A 21,852-nucleotide genomic window follows, 5' to 3' on the forward strand; every position below is an offset into this window, starting at 1 on the left:
ACAGCAAAATCTTATCCTGCTGCCGACAGATTCTGCATACATATATTCTAGCCATACATTAGCCTAACTGATTCCCAGAAATTACTTTTGCTACATAATTTTGTTAAGGATTTGCTGCCCCTACTGGCCAGTCAAGAGGAGTGAGGAGTCAGCGGTCAATAATAGTACAAAACATCCATCCATCCATTTCTGGTACTTCCTTTTCCCAACCAGTAGGTGGCAGCAACGCACCTACAGCTTTAAAATAAAAAAAAGAGAAGAAGCAACCGGAAGCACACAACAGTGGCTTTTGTAACAACAGTCCAACGCTGCACTTTGAATTGGACAAGACTCATCTTGTCTACAGAGTCATGTCTTTTATTTCTGTGTGGTGATCTCTGTTTGAGAGAGCAGCATGGATCTGTCAGAGTCTCAGGAAGTGGACGCTGCCGGTCCCGGACCTGAGCAGAGTCCTAAACCCGAGCTGTCTGCAGCGATGCGGGCTAAAATCGAGCGGAACCGGCAGCGAGCGTTGATGCTCCGACAAGCCCGACTAGCGAGCCGCCCTTTGTCCGCTATCGAGGGCGCAACTTCGGCCAAAGTCTCCAAGACCATCGACTCCGGTGCCGGGTTCTTCATCGAGGAGGAGGAGGACGGACAGGAAGAGCAGAGGACCAGGAAAGTTGTGCATCAGCCAGGTGTGTGTGTGCTGTGTGCTGTGTGTATGCATGCATCATGCCTATTTACAAGTGTGTTGAGTGTTTGTGTGTTTTGTTTACAGCTCCAGTGATTGAGCCAGACTACCTGGTGTGTGATGACTGTCAGAAACCTTTTATGGACTCGTACCTCAGCAACAGCTTTGACCTGCATGTCTGTGACAAGTGCAGGTGCGCGCGCGCGCACGCACACACACACACACACACACACACAACTGCAAGTATTTGTTGCAGGATATTATATAATACTTTTTCTTGCAACTTTTGTCCAAAGAAGTCATTAGAGCTTGGGATTTTTAGACTGTAATGATTCCCCCAATATCTGAAATCTCTCTTCCAAGATATGAATATGGTTGCAGCAGTATACCAGTTTTAAGGTATACTCTGAAATGCTAGTTCATGGTTATCATACCACCATTTTAAAAAATGGTTTCAAATTTTAATCATAGTAATTAATTGTTTATTCAACCAAAAATAACCCTTCAGTGTCATCCCTTTCATCCTTACTGATAATTATAATAATTGTTTAATACCTTGATAGTGTAAAACCACATATTTTCTGAGGTGGATATTGCACCATGAAAATCTCATATCGTTGCACCCTGAATATGAAGTTGTATTAGTTCAGTTCAGTTCAATTCAGTTTATTTATAAAGCCCAATCCCTCTGTCCTTTGGACCCTCACAGCGGATATTATCGCTGAGGGCCGTGTTTGATTATTACAAGACAAGGTTGTGGATAATATGAAATGTCTGTCAATAATATGTGGTTTTCATCACATCCTCAGTTTTTGTTTTCTTCCACAACGATATTCAGTTTACAGTCACAGAGGAGTAAAAAACCTCTAAGAAGCTGGATTTAGATGATTTTGATTTTTTCTGTCTTGAAAAATTATTTTAAAGAGATAATTGATTATCAGATTAGTTTGCGATTACTTCAGTTGTTGACAGCTAAGTGATTGCAACTGCTGATAGATCAACTGTTGCAGCTCTGTACAAGAGAACCAGCTGTCTTTGGTCTTATTCATCCTCAGGTAGTGTTAAAACTTATGAAACCTGCAGATACCCAGGGTTTGTTTAGTTTTCTGCTTCTCCTTAGATCATACCCAATTTTTTTTTTTTTTTTTTACAATTACATTGACTGAAAAACAATTAAATGGAGTAACACTGGAAGCTTCTCTCTTTCTCAGAGACAATGACGAGAAGCATAAGCTGATCTCCAGAACTGAGGCCAAGCAGCAGTTCCTGCTGAAGGACTGTGACCTGGACAAGAGAGAGCCTCCGCTCAGGTTTATACTGAAGAAAAACCCCCATAACCCTCGCTGGGGGGACATGAAGCTCTACCTCAAAGTACAGGTACTGAGTGAGTGTGTGTGAGTGCATGGTGTAGGTGTGTTTTTAGCTGTAGTTAAATCTTCACACAACAAATAGTGGTTTGCTGCTGAATTCATGCTCTGAATATTGCATACAGAACCTTTACCTGTGAGTATGGCTTCTTTTCCTCTCAAGAGTTTTGTAATTTGAGGTTTAAGTCACTTTCATTGTCTTTTCTGTGTTTATATCTATTTTGTTTCAACATGTAACAACATGTAAGTTATCTGCATTATGAAAATCAATCAAAATAAAAAAAAAATAAAGGAGGCTTTTATTGCAGTTTAGTTTTAAACATGTCCCTGCGAGGTCAGATGTGTGATGATTGCTCAGAATGTTTAAAAAGCATTGAAAGAGGATAACAGAAATGGCTTTTCTTTGTTTTATGTCACTGTAAACTGAATCACTTTTGATATTGAACTGTTGCTCTGACAAAGTAAGATTTGGAAATGAGAGGCCTCGGAGTCTTGGAACATTTTACAGACTAAATAATCAAAAAAAAGTTGATAGATTAATCAATAATTTATTGAATAGTTAGTTGCAGCCTTAAATCAAAGCCACAAATAACCCCCGTCATGCTGTATGTTTTCATGAGTCTATGTGCACTATGTATTTGTGCCTGTTGGGGCACCCAGGTGGAGAAGAGAAGTATGGAGGTGTGGGGTTCAGAGGAGGCTCTGGAAGAGGCCAAAGAGACAAGGGAAGAGAACAGAGAGGTGCAGAAACAAAAACGCTTCAACAAGAAGGTCAAAGGTTAGTTTCCTGTTTCAGGCATAGTGTAAACATCAGCATTTGGATGCATCATATTGATAACGTCTGAACATGTGGATGTTTCATACTGTGTGTGTGTGTGTGTGTGTGTGTGTGTGTGTCAGAGCTACGCAGGGCGGTGAGGAGCAGCATGTGGACCAAAGACACCAGCGTTCACCAGCATCAGTACGGACCAGAGGAGGTGGTGGATCCAGAGGAGGACCTCTACAAGAAAACCTGCACCACCTGCGGACATGAACTCACATACGAGAAGATGTAGACACACACACACACCAGCACTGACTTTTACGGGTTTCATCTAAGGAGATGATGTTTGGTGCTTCTGTGGGGAACCGCGCCTCTCAAAATCCATCAGCTGTATTTTTTTGTCTGTTTTTCTACTGGTATTTATTAAGAAACCCTCCATCCCGATCACACACACACACGGGGCCAAAATCACTCTCCTGTCTGACACTTACAGGCTGTTATAGGTCTGTAGTAACTTCTATTTTAAACATTTGCTACTGACCTCAGCTTGAACTGTTGTATATTTTTAGTCTTTAGTCTTGCCTCTCTGGTCCGCGATATTGCTACACTTCCTGTTTCTTTTATAGAACATGGAGATTTCCTCTGATGATGGGCAAATTAAAGAAGACACAATACTGAAACTTGAAAATACCGTCTTGCGTAAAAAAGTGAATTGTGGGCCTGCTTTATGACTGAAACACAAATGATGAGTAAGAGTTAAAGTCCTCTACAGACTGAATCCTCACAGATTTTGGTCACATCTACCGCAATTTGTTCACTGTCATCACGTCTAAATGTTAAAACTTAACTTGTCATTGCTTTTGTGGCCTTATCTTGAGAGAGAGGATAAGGCCACAAACAGAAGTGGATGTAGCCATTGTGACATCACCCACTGGTTTGTTGACTCCTGTTTCAAAGCATCGAGTATGGAATATTGGTCGCTGCCATTATGTTTTCTGGAGCCAGAAGTGACCATATTCAGACGAGAGAGTGGAGCTGTGGAGGAGCGAGGAGATCTGAGAACCCGAGGACACCATGCACGCCAAACAACGTAGCCACAGCCTAAAGCAGTCCCTGCTTTATCATCTGTTTTACTCTAAATGAGACGAGAATTCACTAAATGAACTCTGTGCTGTGTTGAAGAAGACTTGAAACTGGCAATTGAGACCATAAACTCATGAGGAAAATGTTTACTGAAGAAATAAATCACGTGAGAAGTAGCGTCATTTTCTCATAATTTCACATTTCTTTTGTATCGCCTTTGCTATACCACATGAAAAAGTAATAACTGGATTCCTAATGTCTATACTAACCCTTGTACCAAAGAAGAGAGGAATATTTGCTTTGGACTCTCATCAATAATTTTCTTTTCCGGCCATATCTAGCTGCCAATCTTGCAATATTCATGATAGGTCCAAAGCAGGAGGTAACTGCCATTAAAGGCCAAATAATATGGATATATTCAAGTATTTCTAACCCTAACCCTTTTATTTCTATGCTTTCTAAGTTTATTGACAGCACTTCTTGGTTTTATTCCCCCAAGGGAAACAATATAATAAGCTTTTTAATTTCTTCAAACCAAAATTCAGGTATTTCCAATGGAACTGAAGAAATCATAAAAGAAATCATAGGAAAAACATTAATTTTGATTATCTCCGCTCTGCCACACTAAGGCAGCCGAAGTGTTTTCCATCTAGTAAGATCCTCTCTAATTGTTTGAATCAACTTGGGGCCATTTATCTCCAAATGTTTTCAGTTGGGGAAATTCTATTTATACAAAGATATTTCAGTCCCTCCTTCCAAACTATCTGGGTTGCATCAAGATGTGCTGAAAAAGTCATACCATTAAGGGGAGTGGGCTTCACTCTTGTTCCAGTTTATGCCCCGGAAAGTTGCCAAACTCCTTCATGAGATCAAATAAGTGTGGCACTGAGTTTGCAAATACATTTACTTTGAAATCATATCCATACATATTAACACCACTAATTTGTTGGTTAGTTCTAACAGTGCAAGCAAGTGGTTCCAGTGACAAAACAAAAAGTATTGGTGAAACTGGACATCCTTGCCTTGATGTTGATTTGGTTACTCAAAGGGCTGAGACACAATTCAATTTGCCTTGACTCAAAGGGCTCTAATCCACTGCATACATATAGGACCAAAGCCATATCTCTCAAAAGTATAAAATAAATCTGACCACTCCAACCTGCAAAATACTTTTTCAGCATCCAGCGATATTATGACCGCCAGATGCTGAAGAGAAGCGGCTCTGTGCAGTACATGAAATAACCTTCTCATGTTACTTGAGGCATGACGGCCTTTTACAAAACCCACTTGGTCAAAATGGACCAGTGCAGGAACCACTCTTTCAAGGTGTATTGGAAGTATTTTAGCAAATATCTTATAGTCGTTATTTAGCAAACTGAGAGGCCTGTAATTACTCATTTGCATAGGACCTTTGTCATTCTTTGGTATTGTTAAAATTACAGCTGTGCGCATGCTGGTAGTCACTGAAATAAGGAGTCTATAAAAAACTAATATTACATAAACTGCAATGCATACTATAATTGTAAACTTGGTACAGGGTGTAAAACTTAAGTCGACGTGTGTTTCTTGCTCTGTGCACACAGCTCACAATGACACCTCTTGTAGATGAAAGGAAACAAAGGGATTTATAAACCCACTTTCCCTCGTACAAAATAAACTTGGTGAAAACAAAATGTTTTGACTGACAATCACTAAACAAGGCAAGATTATCAGCTCATACACAGAGTCCATAACACTGTCAGAAAACTGTGGCTCCTCTGCAGCTACTAACTGCCCGTAAATGTCAGGAGGCAGTCCTGACTGTACACACATATGGAATGTTTCTCTCTCTTTTTTTTTTGGGGGGGGGGGCTTTTTGCCTTTATTTGATAGTACAGCTTCAGATTGAAAGGGGGAGAGAGAGAGAGGATGACATACAGCACAGGCTATGGGTTGAAATAGAACTCGCAGCTGCTGCTGCTGCAAGGACATGGACTTGATACACTCGCTGTGTAACAAAGATTTTTCAAAAAACTGGCAGATTGTTTAAATAAAATGCTGTTGACAATAGAAATTTTAATAAAAATTAGGGTTAGTTCAATAAAACTTGATGGTATTTTTAAAAAGATACTTCAACATATTGTGACCGTCTCTAAATGGGGAATCGTACTTTATTCAGTCAGTGCTGCAATTATGTAACTCCTCACTTGTGTGACTTTGTGTGTTCTGCCCGAGAACCAGAACTGAATCATCTTTCACATTTTACAAACACAAGGCAGCTTGTCTCTATGAGATCCTATATGCCTTATAACAATAAACTTCATTTGTAAAGCACTTTTCAAAACACAGTTACAAAGTGCTTTATAAGACAAATAAAACAGTATACACCATCAAGATAAAAACAGCAATAAAACATTGATCATAGGCTAAGACACACAACAGATTTACTGTTAAAAAAATGCCTTCCTGTAAAAGTTTGTTTTGAGGAGTGTTTTCAACAACGACACTGAGTGTGCCAACCTAGGTTCCTCAGGTAAGGAGCTCCACAGCTGTGGGGCTCTGACGGAAAATGCCCAGTTTCCTTCAATCAAGATGTCATGAGATAAAAGCATGAAAAACTTTTTCAAGGTCCGCTTGAGATAAAAAAATGTTTTACTTTTAAAATGTTTGTAATTTGATGAAAGCACGATTGCACAACCTTGGTTATTTGTATTTCGAAACAGAGCTCAGAGTCAAAGATGACACCCAGATTGTGGGCAGAATGCTTTACACTGGAGGACAGGTTCCCAATGGATTGAGACACAAAGTTACGACTTCTTAGCAGCGTGGATTCTAATGTGGACTGTCAGGTGACTTTTATGTCTGAAAGCTTTCCCACATGTTGTGCAGGTAAATGGCCTCTCACCTGTGTGGATTATAATATGTCTTTTCAACACTGCTATGTCAGTGAATTTTTTCCCACAGGTCTTGCAAAGGAACGGCTTCTCACCTGTGTGATTTCTCATGTGGACTGTCAGGTGAGCTGTGCACATGAAAGCTTTCCCACATGTTTTGCAAGGAAACGGCTTCTTGCCCGTGTGGATTGTGACGTGTCTATTCAATGCTGATATGACAGTGAATCTCTTCCCACAGGTTTTGCAGAGGTACGGCTTCTCACCTGTGTGGACTCTCATGTGCTTTGTCAGAGTGGACACCACACAAAATCTCTTCCCGCAGATCTTACAAAGGTATGGCTTCTCACCAGTGTGGATCCTCGTGTGTACTTTTAAGTCACTGTGATGTCTGAAAGCTGTCCCACATGTCTTGCATGCAAATGGCTTCTCACCTGTGTGGATTCTCGTGTGCACTTTTAAGTCACTATTATATCTGAAAGCTGTTCCACATGTCTTGCATGTGAATGGCTTCTCGCCTGTGTGCGATCTCGTATGAACTGTCAAGTCGTTATTACGTCTGAAAGCTTTCCCACATGTTTTGCAAATATATGGTTTCTCACCTGTGTGGATTTTGTAGTGTACGTTTAATTTTGCCTTAAACTTGAAAGCTTTCCCACAAGTGTCACATTTGAAAGACTTTTTAGCAGTGTGAGTATTGCGGTGAATGTTTGACATGGTAGAGTTGTATACGTTGCTTTCATGGTGTTTTTTCTTGGGTTTAAGCTCTGCATTTCTCGTTGATCCTGAGTCTTCACGCTGGCTTCCTTTCTGTTCTTGGCTCTCAGCAACATGAGAGCTGTGAGAGAGGGGCTGGTGGTCACTGTGTGCTTCTGATACCACAGAGATTATCACTGGTATGTTGACAGCAGACTCTTTGTCTGTTGCGCTTTGAGAGTCGTCAGGATTGAAGTTCAGAGTCTGATCTTCACTGTGGTCACGTTCCTCACAAGGAGGACTCAACAGAAAGGTATCCGTCTCCTGCTTCAGTACAAGCTGCTCTCCTTCCTGACTGGTGCAGAGTTCCTCCTGTTCCTCTTTAATCTGTGGAGGCTCTGGGTCCAGACCGGAGCTCCTCTCCTGAACACAGAGCTGCTGGTCAGCTAGAACCTCCTCCTCCTTACAGACATGTTGATATGGGAGCTCTGCAGGGACACACAACAACAGCAATAGGATACAACTGTGATGGCAGAGAAAAAATGCAGACATGGGCAAATTAGTAGTGTAACATTATATTTAAGTAATTGGGATTATATACACTCACCAGCCACTTTCTTAGGTACACCTATAAGCTAATCAGCCAATCACGTGGCAGCAACTCAATGCATTTAGACATGTAGAAATTGAGCATCAGAATGGGGAAGAAAGGTGATTTAAGTGACTTTGAACAGGGCATGGTTGTTGGTGCCAGACAGGCTGGTCTGAGTATTTCAGAAACTGCTGATCTACTGGGATTTTCACACACAACCATCTCTAGGATTTACAGAGGATGGTCCAAAAAAGAGAAACTATCCAGTGAGCAGCAGTTCTCTGGGTGAAAATGCCTCGTTGATGCCAGAGGTCAGAGGAGAATGGCCAGACTGGTTCAAGATGATGGAAAGGCAACAGGAACTCAAATAACCACTCGTTAGAACCAAGGTATGCAGAAGACCATCCCTGAATAAACAACACATTGAACCTTGAAGCAGATACAGCAGCAGAAGACCACACCAGGTGCCACTCCTGTCAGCTAACAACAGGAAACTGAGGCTACAATTCACATAGACTCACCAAAACTGGACAATAGAAGACTGGAAAAATGTTGCCTGGTCTGATGAGTCTGGATTTCTGCTGCAACATTCAGATGGTAGGGTCAGAATTTGCCATAAACAACATGACAGCATGGATCCATCCTTCCTTGTATCAATGGTTCAGGCTGGTGGTAGTGGTGGTGTAATGGTGTGGGGGATATTTTCTTGGCACACTTTGGGCTCCTTAGTACCAACTGAGCATGGTTTAAACACCACAGCCTACCTGAGTATTGTTGCCGACTATGTCCATCCCTTTATGACCACAGTGTACCCATCTTCTTGTTACAGCACCTTTTACTTGTTAAATCTATGCCACCAAGAATTAAGGCAGTTCTAGGGTGACCATATTTTGATTTCCAAAAAAGAGGACACTTGGCCGGCCACAACATAGCCTACTTAAATGATACTCGCAGTTTACTCAAAGATGCCTTATAATTTTAATATATTTAAAATTTATATGTATGGATAGAAAATTCAGTTATATTACAAAATAATATCTCTCAAAGACAGAAATTCAGATAGGCCCCAATAGGGGACACATACACACACTAGAGTGTGGCGATCTGAGCCCGATGGGTCGGCCGGGTTTGGTCAAAAATGTAGCTATAAATTGTATTCGGGCTCGGGTCGGATTCAGTCAGCTTTCAGTGAAAATGTAGTGTAAAAATAAATAAAATCCTATTGTCTGTCCTGTTTATTGCTTGGACACTGTTATTTACGTGACAACACCTGAACATAACACACACAGACACACATTGGCTGTTTGTTTCTACCTCTCTCCTCGCTGGAAGTCTCGGACCTCCAGCCGCCCGCCTCTGCCTTGATTAAACGCTGAAAATAAAATAAAAGAGGGAGACAGGTTTTTCCTATTTTATCTTATTTTGTTTTATTTCTCCCTCTCCTCTCGCTAGAAGCTTCGGACCTCCCGCCTCCCGCTCTCGTCTCAAACACGGAGGTCTCCCTCTCCGCAGCTGAGCACGTCCGGCTGTTAAATAGCCTGTAACCACTGTGTGACACAAACTCAGTGCTTTGGTCATTAAATAATGTCCGGCTCGGTTCGGTTCGGACAGAAATATGCTGCCCGTGCCGCACTCTAACACACACACACACACAAACACACGGAAAACCGGACATTATCATCAGTTTATAAAAGACCCCCAAACGGGACGTGAAAAGTGGACATGTCCGGGCAAAAGAGGACGTTTGGTCAGCCTAGGCAGTTCTGAAGGCAAAGGGATCCAACCCGGTGCTAGCAAGGTGTACCTAATAAAGTGGCGAGTGTATCCCTCTGATTTGAGTTATTAACACAATTAAGTTTGACACACCTGTACTGTGTGACTCTGTTTCTGGTTTCCAAACGATGTCCAGCAGTCTGCGCTGCTGGTCGAGCTCCTCCTCGTACACGACGATGGTCCTTTTAATAACCCTGAATATTTCCTCAGCAGCAGCAGTCAGTCTCTCGTTAACAAACTCTCTCAGATACTCAGCCGAAGACATTGTTGTTTAATCACAGTTACGGTGGCTCGAGGTTTTACTCAAAGGCGAACCTCCTGCAGTTATCTCAATGAACCAGTGCAGATAACAAGCCTAGTCTTTTGTTTACTTCCGCTGGATGTTACACTCTTAAATTCCGACGGTTAAATGTGGGCTATGTGTTTTTGTTCCGCTTAGAGACTTCACCAAAGATACTGTATATATATTTTATATGTATGTTTATATTTTATATATATGTTTATCCACTGTCTTTGGTTTATCCACTGTCTTTGACTTCACTTAACAGAGGACAGAGGTGGCTGGAGTGTGACTTATTTTTTTAATCTTATTTTATTTATCGTTTTACCCTAAATCAATCACTAGGTTTGTAAAACCTGCCCTTTTATGTATACAAAGTTAAAAGTAAAAAGCTAAAGACAAAATCCTGCAGCTGAAAAATGTCTCGGTTTTTCACTCTTGCCATGCATGCTGGTTAGTTTGTACAAACAATTTATTTTTGGCCAGAGTTTAAATGAGATAGAATAAAGTCATGTAGATGACATCACTATTTTAAGATCAGATTTAGTTGTGTTTTTTTTTCTGACGGAAGCATTCGTTGCCCATCATGTGCCCAAGGACTGTTGAAAACATGCCTTTTAAGCCTGCAGGTTTGGTAGACATGTTTTAAGAATCAGCAGCAATATAAACATAATACAACCAACCACAATACAACCTCCCTTTAGCCAAAATAAAAATCTTAAGTCCCTTCCTAGTGCTTAAAAACATATTTGACATGCCTCTCCCTTTTTCTCACAACCCCCCTTCCCCCCCTCATAAATAATTATAAGCCCCTTACAATTGTGTCAGGGCTGTAACCAGTTGTTTTTTGGTATTTAAAGGTCCCATATTATGCAGATTCTTAGGTTCATACTTGTACTTGTGGTCTCTAATAGAACATGTTTACATGCTTTAATATTCTAAAAATACATTATTTTTATCATACTGTCTGCATGAATGTATCTGTATTCCCCCTCTACCCAAAATGTTCCAGTTGAGAGCCTGTCTCTGAAAGCCCCCCTCTCAAAGAAGCCCAGTCTGCTTTTATTGGTCAGCATTTCTGGGTCTTTCACATCTGCACTCTTGATATCTTTGCACCATCGTAGCAGGTGGAGAATGACTATAACAGCACTGTGTGTATGTATGTAATATAGGTGTGACATCACAACTTCACAGAAGCCCTGACAGCCTGTTTAAAGCCATTGTTTCTGCATATAGCTTGTGTGCATTTCTCTGTGGATTGAGCCTTTGATACTTTCCCAGTACTTACACAGCACCTACACCTGCCTAAGACAATATCTAGTATCATATCATGATAGATATAATGGCAAGTTATTACCCAGCCCTACTCATTTTCCCTTAAAGTGCTACAACTACAATTCCATGACAGCTGGGATAATTCAAGCTGCTGAGGAAGATCATGTGATTAAATTTAAATCTCCAGAACAGCTACTAAATGGACCTTAGGTTGAGATTGTTTGCTTCCAAAGTCAAGAATTAACTCTCAGTCTTAAAAAAATATAATTTTAATAAATTCAAGAAGACAGTGGAGGGACATATTGCCTGGAGGAGGCTACAGATCTTGTTACAGACATTATATTGGTGTAATAAACTTATACAGTGTTAAAATGGTACACTCCTGCTCCTGAACGGCTCCACATCCTGACAGTTGAGACTGCTGTAAACACCAGCCGTCTCAAGCTTGTATAAAACATCACAATGTAAATCATTCTCTCCTGACATGTCCACAGAAACTATATTAAACATCTCATATGGAGGAATCAGTACTTCATCCTCATCTGAGTCAAACTCTGAGTAGGTCTTGAGGTAGGCGCCAAAACACGTGTGGATCTCAAAGCAGGACCTCCGTCCAAACTGACGCAGGTTCTTGTTGAGGGAGCTGGAGGCGAACGAGCCGAAGCGCATAGTTTGTCCAACTTCCCCAGTGAAGAGCAGTTTGCTTCTGCGGTAAGTGGTGTAGCAGCTTCTTTGGTTGAGTTTAAGAAGCCGGATGGCGTCAGACAACAGGAAGTGGAGGGCGTGGAATTCAAATGAGGTCTTATAGGTAGCCTTCCCCCTGCGCACTGCCCGGTTTAAGTCGTCATATGACCCTGCTGTGTAGGCACACAGAGCCCTGAAGTGATTCACGGACAGCTGGTCATAGATGTCCTTATTCTTCATGGCTTTGAGGGCACACAGTTTTGTGTATGTGGAGTGCAGACCCTCCCTGGTGCTCCTGGGGAGGTAGTGACGTTTCACTTTGATCAGCATCTTGTGGGAGCAGCCGTAATACATGTCATCAACAGAGTCCGGAGACAAGCTCAGAGGGATTCTGACGAGTGTGGACAGACGTGATGGGACCTGTGCTGAGGCACCAGATGACTTCAGTGAGGAATTGGTGGAGGTGTTCTGAACATTTACAGGATCTGCAGACTCTAAAGGTGAGTTCACTGTAGCCTCCTGGGGGGGCGATGTCTCAGCATCCAACTTTGGGATGTCTGAGCTTCTCAACAGGGCATTTACGGTATCCTGCTCAGGCAACTGTAAAAACAAAAAATAGTTTTAAGAAAAGGGAAATTCATCTACTATATCTATATAAATTAGGACTCAGGGCTGCAACATAAACAGTCCTGTCTACTTCAGTTGAGGTTGGGTTCAGTTGGGTGCTTTTCATTATGCTACCTAAGGCTTCCAAGCATTCTCCCTCGATCCAGAAATCATTTCCCCCCGCGATCATGGAGGATCTTCCAATAGTTTAAATGCACCTCAAAGATTTGCAAGTAGAGAGGAGGCTTACAGCAAAGTTTTATATCTGTTTATATTCTGCAATTAAATGTTTTACACCTAATAAAGTTATATTTGAATACTTATACACAACAGAAAAAACAGGCATTAAGGCAGTATGTCGGAGACTTTAAAGGGACACTCTAGTACTGCACTGGACTTGCAAGGGATGGATTAAGAAAATAATGGAAGTAGAGGAGGCATGAATCTTCCTAGTATGGCTCAAGCTTAAAATTCCTGCATCCTATATCTCCCACAATGCAACTTGATAATTAGACCATCCATGTCTGGTAAATGCAGATGTCTTACAAACTCCACGCTCCCAGTTTGTGACATGGAGTTTCTGTTATAAATCTGTAGTCTCCGAGCCCCAAGCTCCCTCCAGCGCTACAGAAGACATTGTACAACTTTCACAGGCTAAGGAAAGACAACTGACCTTTGTGTGTAAATCTTCAGTTTTCAGATCCCTTTAAAACTACTCCTTTATCTTGGTATATTAATTTCTTTGTTACCTGGTCAAAATGTTGTTAAGGAGGCCATGACGCACAACCTTGTTATTTCTAAAATCCGGCCCAGAGTGAGACCAGGTCGTTTTTCCATATTTGCAAAACTGAACTCAAACTTCTGCCTCTCACATTTCTGATTTAAAACATCACTGAATGGCTAATGAACATGAGATCACACCACAGGATTTTCTGTTTTTTGAAAGTTTGGGTATTTCAGACTTGTGTTTGAAACTACTGAACCAGCGAGGCCTCAGCATCAATGCATAAAACACTTCATAATTCCAGAAACTATTACAATATTGTAACATCACTTGATATTAGTGGCATGTTACTGTATGTATCAGTTATCTTACCATCTTTGCATTCAGAGGTCTGATCCTCACGCAGAGGCAGCAGAGGACAATAAACAACATCGCGTCCTTCATCATGATTGAGAATACCTAAAGAAAAAAGAAAAAGGCATTTGGTGTGTCTGCCTATTATGGTACATACCTCTGAGGGAGTTGTTTAAGTGAATAGTAATGTATTATAAAACCATTAGCACCAGAGACATTTTCCCCCCCAATGATAACTTTTTCATCACTATCACCAAAAAACTTAAAGCAACATTTTTCACTTGTGTCATGTCCCAATTGTAACATTTACTCACAACATAATCAATACACTAAAAATAAAACAAACCATCTTAAAAAAAATAATAATTTAATTTGATCTTACCGGGTAACAGTGCAGCAAGTACTGGTTGAATCTCGTGCCAGTGCGGTCTCAGGTCTGTGTGATGCGAGCCATCTTTTCTACCATCAGAGCAGGGGAGGGGCCAATGCAACCATCCACTCATGTACTTGCCAAGAATTTCCACAGATATTTTTAGACAGCCAGCAAAGCCCATTTCCTCCAAAAGATGGAAGTTTCGAGGTTAATGGGTCAGCCAAATTTAAATTCACCCAAATTACAGAAAAAAACAGTTTTCTCTTAAAGTGGGATCCACCCATGCAGATAGTTTTGTTTTTACTTGCACAGGTTTTGAGATACACGTGAGAAAATGCTGTCAATAGTTTCTATCAGTCATACTGTCTACAGCAGAAATGGTCAGAATGAAAACTGCTGATAGTGTAATGAGGACAAGTTAAGTGGCAGTGCATTTTTGAGATGTGACTTAAATGCTATGAGCACCACAAACTATATTCCATTCACATCCACTGTACTGAAGCAGCAGCAAAAATCTCAGATGTAATAAAACCTTAGAAAAATCTGCATAGCTAGATACTGCCAGAGTTCAACAAGTAACTTTCATTGGAGGAAACCTTAAAGACATAAGGTCTCACAGTTAATTTAGACAGTCTCTGCACACAAAAACAGGTCAATTATAACCCAATTTGGATTAACACAGAACTGACCCATTGTGGATAAAGATAATATACCCATGGGCATAAAACCCACTGGGTCACCGATCACACCCAAAATGGGTGATTTGGACCCAGCTTTAGAGTTATATTATTTCCATTGGGTTATTCAACCATACCAATATGTGGTTATTATTTATATTTCTGTTGAGTCAAATTAAATACTTTTACCCAATGTAATGTTATTTTTAATCTTCATATTGTTTTTTTTTTTTTTAAGCCTTGTCACATGTCAATGTTCTTTTACCAAAAAAAAAAGGGTTGTTCTTTCTACCCAGTATTTCTCATCTTTATATCGGGTCATACAAACCATAGTATGTGTAATAAAATTTCAGTGTTAAAAAAAAAAAGCTTTTTACAAATCTTACTGTGAAACTGCCAGATTTTACGTAATATTAAAACCGCAAATAACATGTGACACCACATAACATTCAGTGAAGACTGCAATGAAAAAGTCTTCACTTTAAAGTCATCTGATTGTGGATTATCTCTGAAACAGTTAAACCACAGCTTATAAAATTCAAGACTTAGTGTTTATTTAATTTTACAACTAATAGTTATTGTATACTCAATACAAAATTTTAAAAAGTATTTTTAAATGCGCAGTACTCCGTAAGACGACTGAGCTATAATGTATGATGGCAAAACCTTTTGCACAATACAAAAAATTCAAATGCAAACCACACCTAGCTTTTGAATAGCTACTTCTAATATATTGTGTGGTCATGAGTAAGCATAGAGTTTCCTTTTTTACTTGTAAGTGAAATAGTGAGGTTTGCATTTCATCAACGAGGAAGTCAAAACTGAAATCCAAAGAGTCAACAAGAATAGCCACTCTGGTGAAACACATGTTTAACCAAGTGAGGATTTTGTTTGGGAAGTCCCTTCGACTGCTTGCCCAACTGCCCTTCATCTTCCAAGTCTTGCTCAGGAATTGTGTCAGCAAATTCAATTTTTCACAAGAAATTCATATTTTTTAAGATGTTATTAGAAAATGCAGTTCAGTTTAACTGTCCTGCAGAGGTGGTAGACCAGGGTTTATTCAGCTACACAAAGTCATTGTGAACCACTTTGATAGAATAAATATTCTTTAAATATATTTTGTTGGCCATTTCTAAGCCATAGATCATGTGGCTTTTATACAGGCCCAATTAAATTTTGACGCAATCATTAATAATGCAATGGCTAAAGATGCAAATATACTTAACAGTAAATGTTTACAACCTTTATTTATTCTTCAACATGAAATATCAAACAAATTAAACATACAATAGTTGCGTTTAAAATTCAAAGGAGCGCTGAACATCAGGGGTCTTAAACACAAATGCGTCTTCTGTACTGTCAACCTGGACTCCCACAACCTCATCCTAGGAGAGAGAAAAACTTAGCAGATTTCAACACTGCAAATAAGACATTTATGTTCGAGCCCTTAAATGTTAATATTGAAGCTTTACGCAAAGTTTTCGATTAATTTTAAAAATGTACCTAGATGTTGTCAGTACATCAAACCTTAATGTACTCTAAATATTAATGCAGGGAATTTGGCTACTTACGTCACCAAAGTATTTTTCTATGAGGCTATGAGCAGCCTGGTACACCATATCATTGTCATGGTTCTGCAGCATCTCGATTTGGTCCAGTCCTCCCAGCTCTTCAACCAACAGGCTGAGTTTCTCCGTCTCACCGAGCTTCTCCGCCGCCTGGAAACACGTACAGTCACTGAAACTATCTCCAGTCTGCCCATTTTAAATTCTGTCACGTTTTAAGATAATTAGGCACAAACACGTTGATCAGTTTTTCCCCCCCTCACCATGAACATGTTGTTGATGGCATCCAGTATGACCAGAATGACTTTAGCATCTTTGACCTGCAGTAGGTTGATGATCGCCTCCAGGGCCCCACTCTGCACCAGTTGGACTACCTGCTCCACAGTGCCCCCACTGGTGAAGTTGGTCACTGCCCACACTGCCTCCCTTTGAGTTTTGAAGTCTCCCTGAGAAAAATTGTTCAGCCGACATTTGTTGTGGTCTGGTGAAAACCGTGAAAGTAACCCCTGCTTGCTTCTCCATTGCAAGACCACAAACATAAATATGGACCAAAAAAAAACCAAAAAAAAAAAAAAAAAAACACACACTTACAGTATGTTCCTGGACAGAAAAGGTCCAGAAGGTCATGCTTGTTCTACTCACATTTCTGAGCTGTTCCACCAGAGGAGGGAGCAGGCCACAGGTGATGAGCTGTTGGATTTGCTTACTGGGTCCTGCTGCAATGTTTGACAACGCCCATGCTGCCTCCTTTTGCACACTGGGCTTCGGGTGCCTCATCAGTTGTGGTAGAGCTTTCAGAACTCCAGCATCGACGGCCACCTGGGTCTGCAGGTCTGAGCCGCTCACTATGTTCCCGATTGAGCGAAGAGCCGGGGTCTAGAGGACAGACAGGTAACTGATTAACTTTAATACAGGCAGTCAAAGGGCAGTGAATAAAATTCTGGTTGATGACCCAACTTGAAAACAAGGTTTAAAAAGGTAAAATCTTCAAGTGGCCATTCTGAGGTGCTACTTATACAACACACAACATGTAGCATTACTGGAGGCTCACTTATGCTCAATGTTAGATATGTATATATTGACACAGATGGCACCATCTGTTCGTACTCTGCGTTTATTTTGTCCACATGTTCTAAAAGATTATGGATACAGACGAAACGTAGTACTGTTGTTGGAGATTATGGGTGTGGTGTAGTGAAGTTCAAGCAGATGTGACTGATGGATATGAAGACATTGTAAAAATGGCACACTAAACAAATATACAATATAGGGAAAAGAAACGTCCTCATGGTGCAATCAGGACCCCAGGGAAGTCGCTCAGCATTGCAGCAATTTTTTCCCAGTGGTCACGTAATATTGTGGCAAAAAAAAAAAAAAAGCAAGTTGGCAGCATACTACAGAAGTAAACCCGAAGCTAGAAAATCTATGAACGCTGCCTCTAAAAAAGGTACATTACAACCTCCTCTGTCCCCATATTTGTTATCAGAAACATGACTCTGCCCTCTAATGGATGTATGCCAACATAAAGTACTCATGGATGTATGGAGGCAGTTACAGTTACAGAGAATAACTGAGCCTTAAGGAAGTGGCTATCTGGTCATAGTCAGTACGTTTACATGCACAGTTTAACTCCACTTTTAATCGGAATGAAAGGCCATTCCGATTAAAAGTGGTCATGTAAACGGTCATTCCGATTGAAAATTAAATCTGATTAAAGGGGGTGGTTTATTCTGTTCGTCATTCCGAATGAAAGAATTTTGTGTGCATGTATACACTCATTCCTCTTTAAGTACATTCCGGTCTTTCTGCGCATGCTCGTTTCCTTGCCCTTCTGGCGCAATGACGTATATAGCGCGCATAGCAACGGGCTGCATAGCAATGGGCTGAGATAGAGCAGTCAGACTTGTTGCACTCACCGGTTTCCATTCGCCACAGCACGGTCTTCTGTCTCCCTTCTTCGACCTTCTACCTCCCTTCTCCTCCTCAACAGATGAAGCATTAGCAGAACAAGGTTGTTGTCGTACTGCTGCTTCAAGAATATAAGCATAACACGCCCGAAAAAGGCACTAAGAACGGCGTCGTCAAGCATCTTGTTATCCGGAGCGAGGACTACAGTGTTTTCTTCCGGTAAACGTAAACACGTAACATCCGCCCCGCCCCCTATCCAATCAGAAACGCTCCCTGGCCCAAACCTTGCACAGACCTGAATAAAGGCGATTGAACTGATCTATGTAAACCCTCATTCGGAATGAATATTTCCCATGTAAACTACCTGGAAAAACTTTAAGTCTGAATGATTTCATTCAGATTTATTTCATTCCGAATTATTTCATTCCGAATGAGAAGCCATCATGTAACCGTAGCCACTGTCTCACATGCAGGAATGTCAGATCTTTGTTCTCATACATGGCTCTCCTTGTTAAGTCCAGATTAGTTAAAGTTATGGTGTGTGCTAGAATACTTAGGAAGGTTGAATAATCCAAGACCACCCTACCACAACACTGAGCTCGTTGTGGCTCAAGAGCTCCACCAGCTGAGGGACGATCCCAGTTTTCACCACAACATCAATGCGGTCATTGTCACCGTCTGAGAGATAGGAGATTGCCCAACATGCATCAGACAAGATGTCCTTATCACTGAGATGGAGCAACTGGATCAGAGAGGGAAGCACCTGAAGGAACAACAGGTAACAATATTATGGCACCTTTCTGGGCTGGAGTGAATCTTCTGATGCACTGGGTGCCAAGCTCACATACATCTGTGAGGTTGCTCATTACCAAGCTGTGGTTTCACTTACTTGCAACACTGCAGACATAGGTGGGAATGGGTTCTTATTTCGACACAAGTTGGACAGCGTCCATGTCAGATTACGCAGGTAGCCAATCTGGAGTGACAAATGCAGTATAACCAACAGGACTATGGAAGCAAATTTAACCTTCTGCCCCACAGCTGTGGAAAACTCAGCATATTACATTAACATGTACAGTTCTTGGGAGTACTAATGCATGTGTAAAGAAGTTTTATAAAGCCTTTGTGGCCCTAGAGGGAGCTGAAGTGATGTCACTGGATGTTTGAGGATTAAAATGCTGTGGACTGACAACACTAGCCATTAAAACTTCATTATCGAACAGCAGTATTTGGCTGGTTTTTGGGCACTCATATGTAAACTCCAAGTCACACAGATCGGCTTCAAAGATTTCAGTTGAAATGACTGATACATGGATGCCACACCATGCTCGTGTGTGCTTGAGGCTGGTGGTGTGACGCGACATTAGCCACTAGAAGAACAACATACCCAAATCTCCAAAATTAGTTTGCAGTTAAGTTTAAGAAGTCCATGTTTAAGCAAACTTTTCAGGCTTTGAAAATCAGTTTAACTAGAAGCAATTTTCCCCCTGATCCCCATGATAAAGTTGTCAAACTCGAGTGAAATGAAAAATAGACTAAGTGCATAACTGGAGCTGGTCTGTCAAGTTTTGACTTACTGGCGTGTCTGGGGAGATGCGGGCCAGTAAGGCTGGGACAACATTGCAGTCAATCAGGACGTCTCGATAAGCGGCGCCATCACCTGTGAAGAAGTTAACATGCGACATTAGTACAGCTAGCCACAGTAAAGTAGTTGTAGATACTGTTTACCACAAGATGTATATTTCAAAACTCAGTAAGTACTTTGCAAAACAGACGGCCATATTAACTTTAAAGACATGAGCTAGGGTCAATTCATAATCAAATTACAGTCCATAAAGTGGTCCATTAAATGAGTAACCACAAGTTTTGTACTTTTGTAAACCACTCTTAAACATGCTGATTTATTCAAATCCAGACAGGATGGGAACCCAACACATAAATTCAATTTAGCTTTTTACCTGCAATGTTTCCAAGAGCCCAGACAGCCTGTTCACTGATGTGCAGCAATGGTGAGGCCAGCAGAGCGATGAAAGCTGGTACAGCCCCATGTTCCACCACCTGAGACACAAATACACTGTTATGTTGAATTCATGCCACGAGGAAAACTGAACACCTTCAAGACTCAAGTAAATTTAGTAAGAGTCTGTCTTTAAAATTGAGTTGTTTGAGGGACAACATTTTATCAGCCCATCTCATCAAGATCATGCAAACCTGTTCCAGTCAAACTGCATCAGTCATGTTAAGCATTTGGTCCACCATGTCTCTGCTCACAAGTTTTTAAACTGTTCACACCTGTTGAGTGTGCCAAGATGTTCCAGAGGCGATGTTTGTAAGAGCCCAGGCTGCTTCGAACTGCAGAGTCGGCTCATCGTCCATAGACAGGAAGGACACAAAGCGGCCCAGCAGGCCTGCATCTATGATCTCCTTCAGAGGAGGGTTACGCTCCTGAGACAGCAGTTTCCTGAGGGAACAATGTTCATATTACCCTCGTTTTTCCTGCCTTGATTATTTTCAATGGGTGGAACATCGAAAATATATTCAAGCAGTCTACACACTTGTTTAATGTTAGAAAATTGTTAAAAATGGACCCAAGTGCTATTTCCCAGAGACCCCAAGTGACATCTTGAATCAGAAAGGTAGGATTTATGACACATTTGATGCCACACCACATTATCAAACCAATTTTCTTTTCCACAGAAATTGTATCTCCATTATCTTATGCGTAAGTAATTGTGTTATACAAAGGCTACAGTAATGACCCCTGATGGCTCACCTGGCTGCCTGACAGCCTCGCGTTTGGGACTCCCTGCACTCTGAGTTCACGTCTTTAATGATATCCTCAATGGGTAAAAAGGCCACCTGAGGGACAGATACACAGTTAGAGGCTCCACCAGTTTGAACGGACTCGTTAAAGGTTCCTTTGAACTGACCATCTCGTTAGAAATGTACGTGGGTGAGAGGGCCTCTTCGTCCGGGAGAGACGACAGCGTGATGTTTCTCCTCTTGAGGAAACTTTCATCCTTGTGAGCTTTGCGCAGCTCTACGCTCACCGTGATCCTTTTCTCCCGGAGTTTCTACAAGAGGCCAAGATGCAGGATAAGTAAAATTAGCAATACGTGCGACCTTGAAAATACACCCTCAACTTACAGCCGGATCTTTCCCGTGGTTTTTGAACTTGGATATCCGCTCCGTAGTAACATTCTTGGTGGGCATGGTGGATTTTTACGCACGGTGGACGCGTACACTCGGCTTGACTTGGACAGATGAAAACTTAATGAAACTTCCGCAGGGAGGTTATAAGAGGGAAAGCAGCCTCAGGTGAATTTAATTAAGTGTGATTGATGTAACGCCCCTACTGATGTATTCACGTGCAGCTGGGAGCGTTTCAATCAGGTAACCTTTCCCTCCGGCGCCAATTAGGTTCACCAAAGATCTGTGTTTTATCTTTTTGTCTTGTAGTGGGGCTACTGTGAAAGCTGTAGGGCTACTATAAGCCTTGGTCTATGTTCTTGATAACGTTTGTTCAGACATTTATGTTCCTAAGGCGTCTTTTTAAGTGTTGGAAAGTAACGCAGTACATTATCAAGTA

The 21,852-nt window shown here is 41.2% G+C and overlaps 4 protein-coding genes across 4 annotated transcripts; 1 reads left to right on the forward strand and 3 right to left on the reverse strand.

The window, feature by feature from the left end:
* The first annotated feature begins 270 nt into the window (after nucleotides 1–270).
* xpa (xeroderma pigmentosum, complementation group A) lies at nucleotides 271–4,063 on the forward strand. The gene is made up of 5 exons (XM_033625408.1): nucleotides 271–677; nucleotides 761–866; nucleotides 1,885–2,050; nucleotides 2,701–2,818; nucleotides 2,941–4,063. The coding sequence occupies exons 1-5, from the start codon at nucleotides 395–397 to the stop codon at nucleotides 3,093–3,095; spliced, it is 828 nt and encodes a 275-aa protein (XP_033481299.1). The 5' UTR covers nucleotides 271–394; the 3' UTR covers nucleotides 3,096–4,063.
* Nucleotides 4,064–6,018: 1,955 nt separating this feature from the next.
* On the reverse strand, nucleotides 6,019–10,188 carry LOC117256077 (uncharacterized). Its single transcript, XM_033625407.2, has 2 exons — nucleotides 9,911–10,188; nucleotides 6,019–7,940 (listed from the first exon to the last, which is right to left on the reverse strand). Exons 1-2 carry the CDS (start codon nucleotides 10,080–10,082, stop codon nucleotides 6,673–6,675), a joined length of 1,440 nt encoding a protein of 479 aa, XP_033481298.1. The 5' UTR covers nucleotides 10,083–10,188; the 3' UTR covers nucleotides 6,019–6,672.
* Nucleotides 10,189–11,663: 1,475 nt separating this feature from the next.
* LOC117254567 (ecto-ADP-ribosyltransferase 4-like) lies at nucleotides 11,664–14,182 on the reverse strand. Its single transcript, XM_033622920.2, has 3 exons — nucleotides 14,123–14,182; nucleotides 13,759–13,845; nucleotides 11,664–12,656 (listed from the first exon to the last, which is right to left on the reverse strand). Exons 2-3 carry the CDS (start codon nucleotides 13,831–13,833, stop codon nucleotides 11,739–11,741), a joined length of 993 nt encoding a protein of 330 aa, XP_033478811.1. The 5' UTR covers nucleotides 13,834–13,845; nucleotides 14,123–14,182; the 3' UTR covers nucleotides 11,664–11,738.
* Nucleotides 14,183–16,011: 1,829 nt separating this feature from the next.
* kpna7 (karyopherin alpha 7 (importin alpha 8)) lies at nucleotides 16,012–21,568 on the reverse strand. The gene is made up of 12 exons (XM_033624771.1): nucleotides 21,411–21,568; nucleotides 21,194–21,337; nucleotides 21,037–21,122; nucleotides 20,556–20,724; nucleotides 20,222–20,321; nucleotides 19,841–19,923; nucleotides 19,153–19,239; nucleotides 18,850–19,026; nucleotides 16,998–17,231; nucleotides 16,619–16,801; nucleotides 16,362–16,508; nucleotides 16,012–16,175 (listed from the first exon to the last, which is right to left on the reverse strand). The coding sequence occupies exons 1-12, from the start codon at nucleotides 21,474–21,476 to the stop codon at nucleotides 16,089–16,091; spliced, it is 1,563 nt and encodes a 520-aa protein (XP_033480662.1). The 5' UTR covers nucleotides 21,477–21,568; the 3' UTR covers nucleotides 16,012–16,088.
* Nucleotides 21,569–21,852: the final 284 nt, after the last annotated feature.

The sequence above is a fragment of the Epinephelus lanceolatus genome, chromosome 3, assembly GCF_041903045.1.
Source record: "Epinephelus lanceolatus isolate andai-2023 chromosome 3, ASM4190304v1, whole genome shotgun sequence".
In the NCBI taxonomy this organism is placed as follows: domain Eukaryota; kingdom Metazoa; phylum Chordata; class Actinopteri; order Perciformes; family Serranidae; genus Epinephelus; species Epinephelus lanceolatus.

What these genes read in the sequence shown, in the direction of transcription:
- LOC117256077 (XM_033625407.2), bottom strand. Translation starts at nt 10,082, where the DNA reads ATGTCTTCGGCTGAGTATCTGAGAGAGTTTGTTAACGAGAGACTGACT. An exon ending in AACAGAGTCACACAGTACAG is followed by an intron (nt 7,941 to 9,910) that starts GTGTGTCAAACT and finishes GTGTCCCTGCAG; the next exon opens with AGCTCCCATATCAACATGTC.
- LOC117254567 (XM_033622920.2), bottom strand. Translation starts at nt 13,833, where the DNA reads ATGATGAAGGACGCGATGTTGTTTATTGTCCTCTGCTGCCTCTGCGTG. An exon ending in GACCTCTGAATGCAAAGATG is followed by an intron (nt 12,657 to 13,758) that starts GTAAGATAACTG and finishes TTGTTTTTACAG; the next exon opens with TTGCCTGAGCAGGATACCGT.
- xpa (XM_033625408.1), top strand. Translation starts at nt 395, where the DNA reads ATGGATCTGTCAGAGTCTCAGGAAGTGGACGCTGCCGGTCCCGGACCT. An exon ending in CATGTCTGTGACAAGTGCAG is followed by an intron (nt 867 to 1,884) that starts GTGCGCGCGCGC and finishes TCTCTTTCTCAG; the next exon opens with AGACAATGACGAGAAGCATA. An exon ending in AGCTCTACCTCAAAGTACAG is followed by an intron (nt 2,051 to 2,700) that starts GTACTGAGTGAG and finishes TGGGGCACCCAG; the next exon opens with GTGGAGAAGAGAAGTATGGA.
- kpna7 (XM_033624771.1), bottom strand. Translation starts at nt 21,476, where the DNA reads ATGCCCACCAAGAATGTTACTACGGAGCGGATATCCAAGTTCAAAAAC. An exon ending in ACCACGGGAAAGATCCGGCT is followed by an intron (nt 21,338 to 21,410) that starts GTAAGTTGAGGG and finishes GGCCTCTTGTAG; the next exon opens with AAACTCCGGGAGAAAAGGAT. An exon ending in GCATCTCCCCAGACACGCCA is followed by an intron (nt 19,240 to 19,840) that starts GTAAGTCAAAAC and finishes TTGTCACTCCAG; the next exon opens with ATTGGCTACCTGCGTAATCT.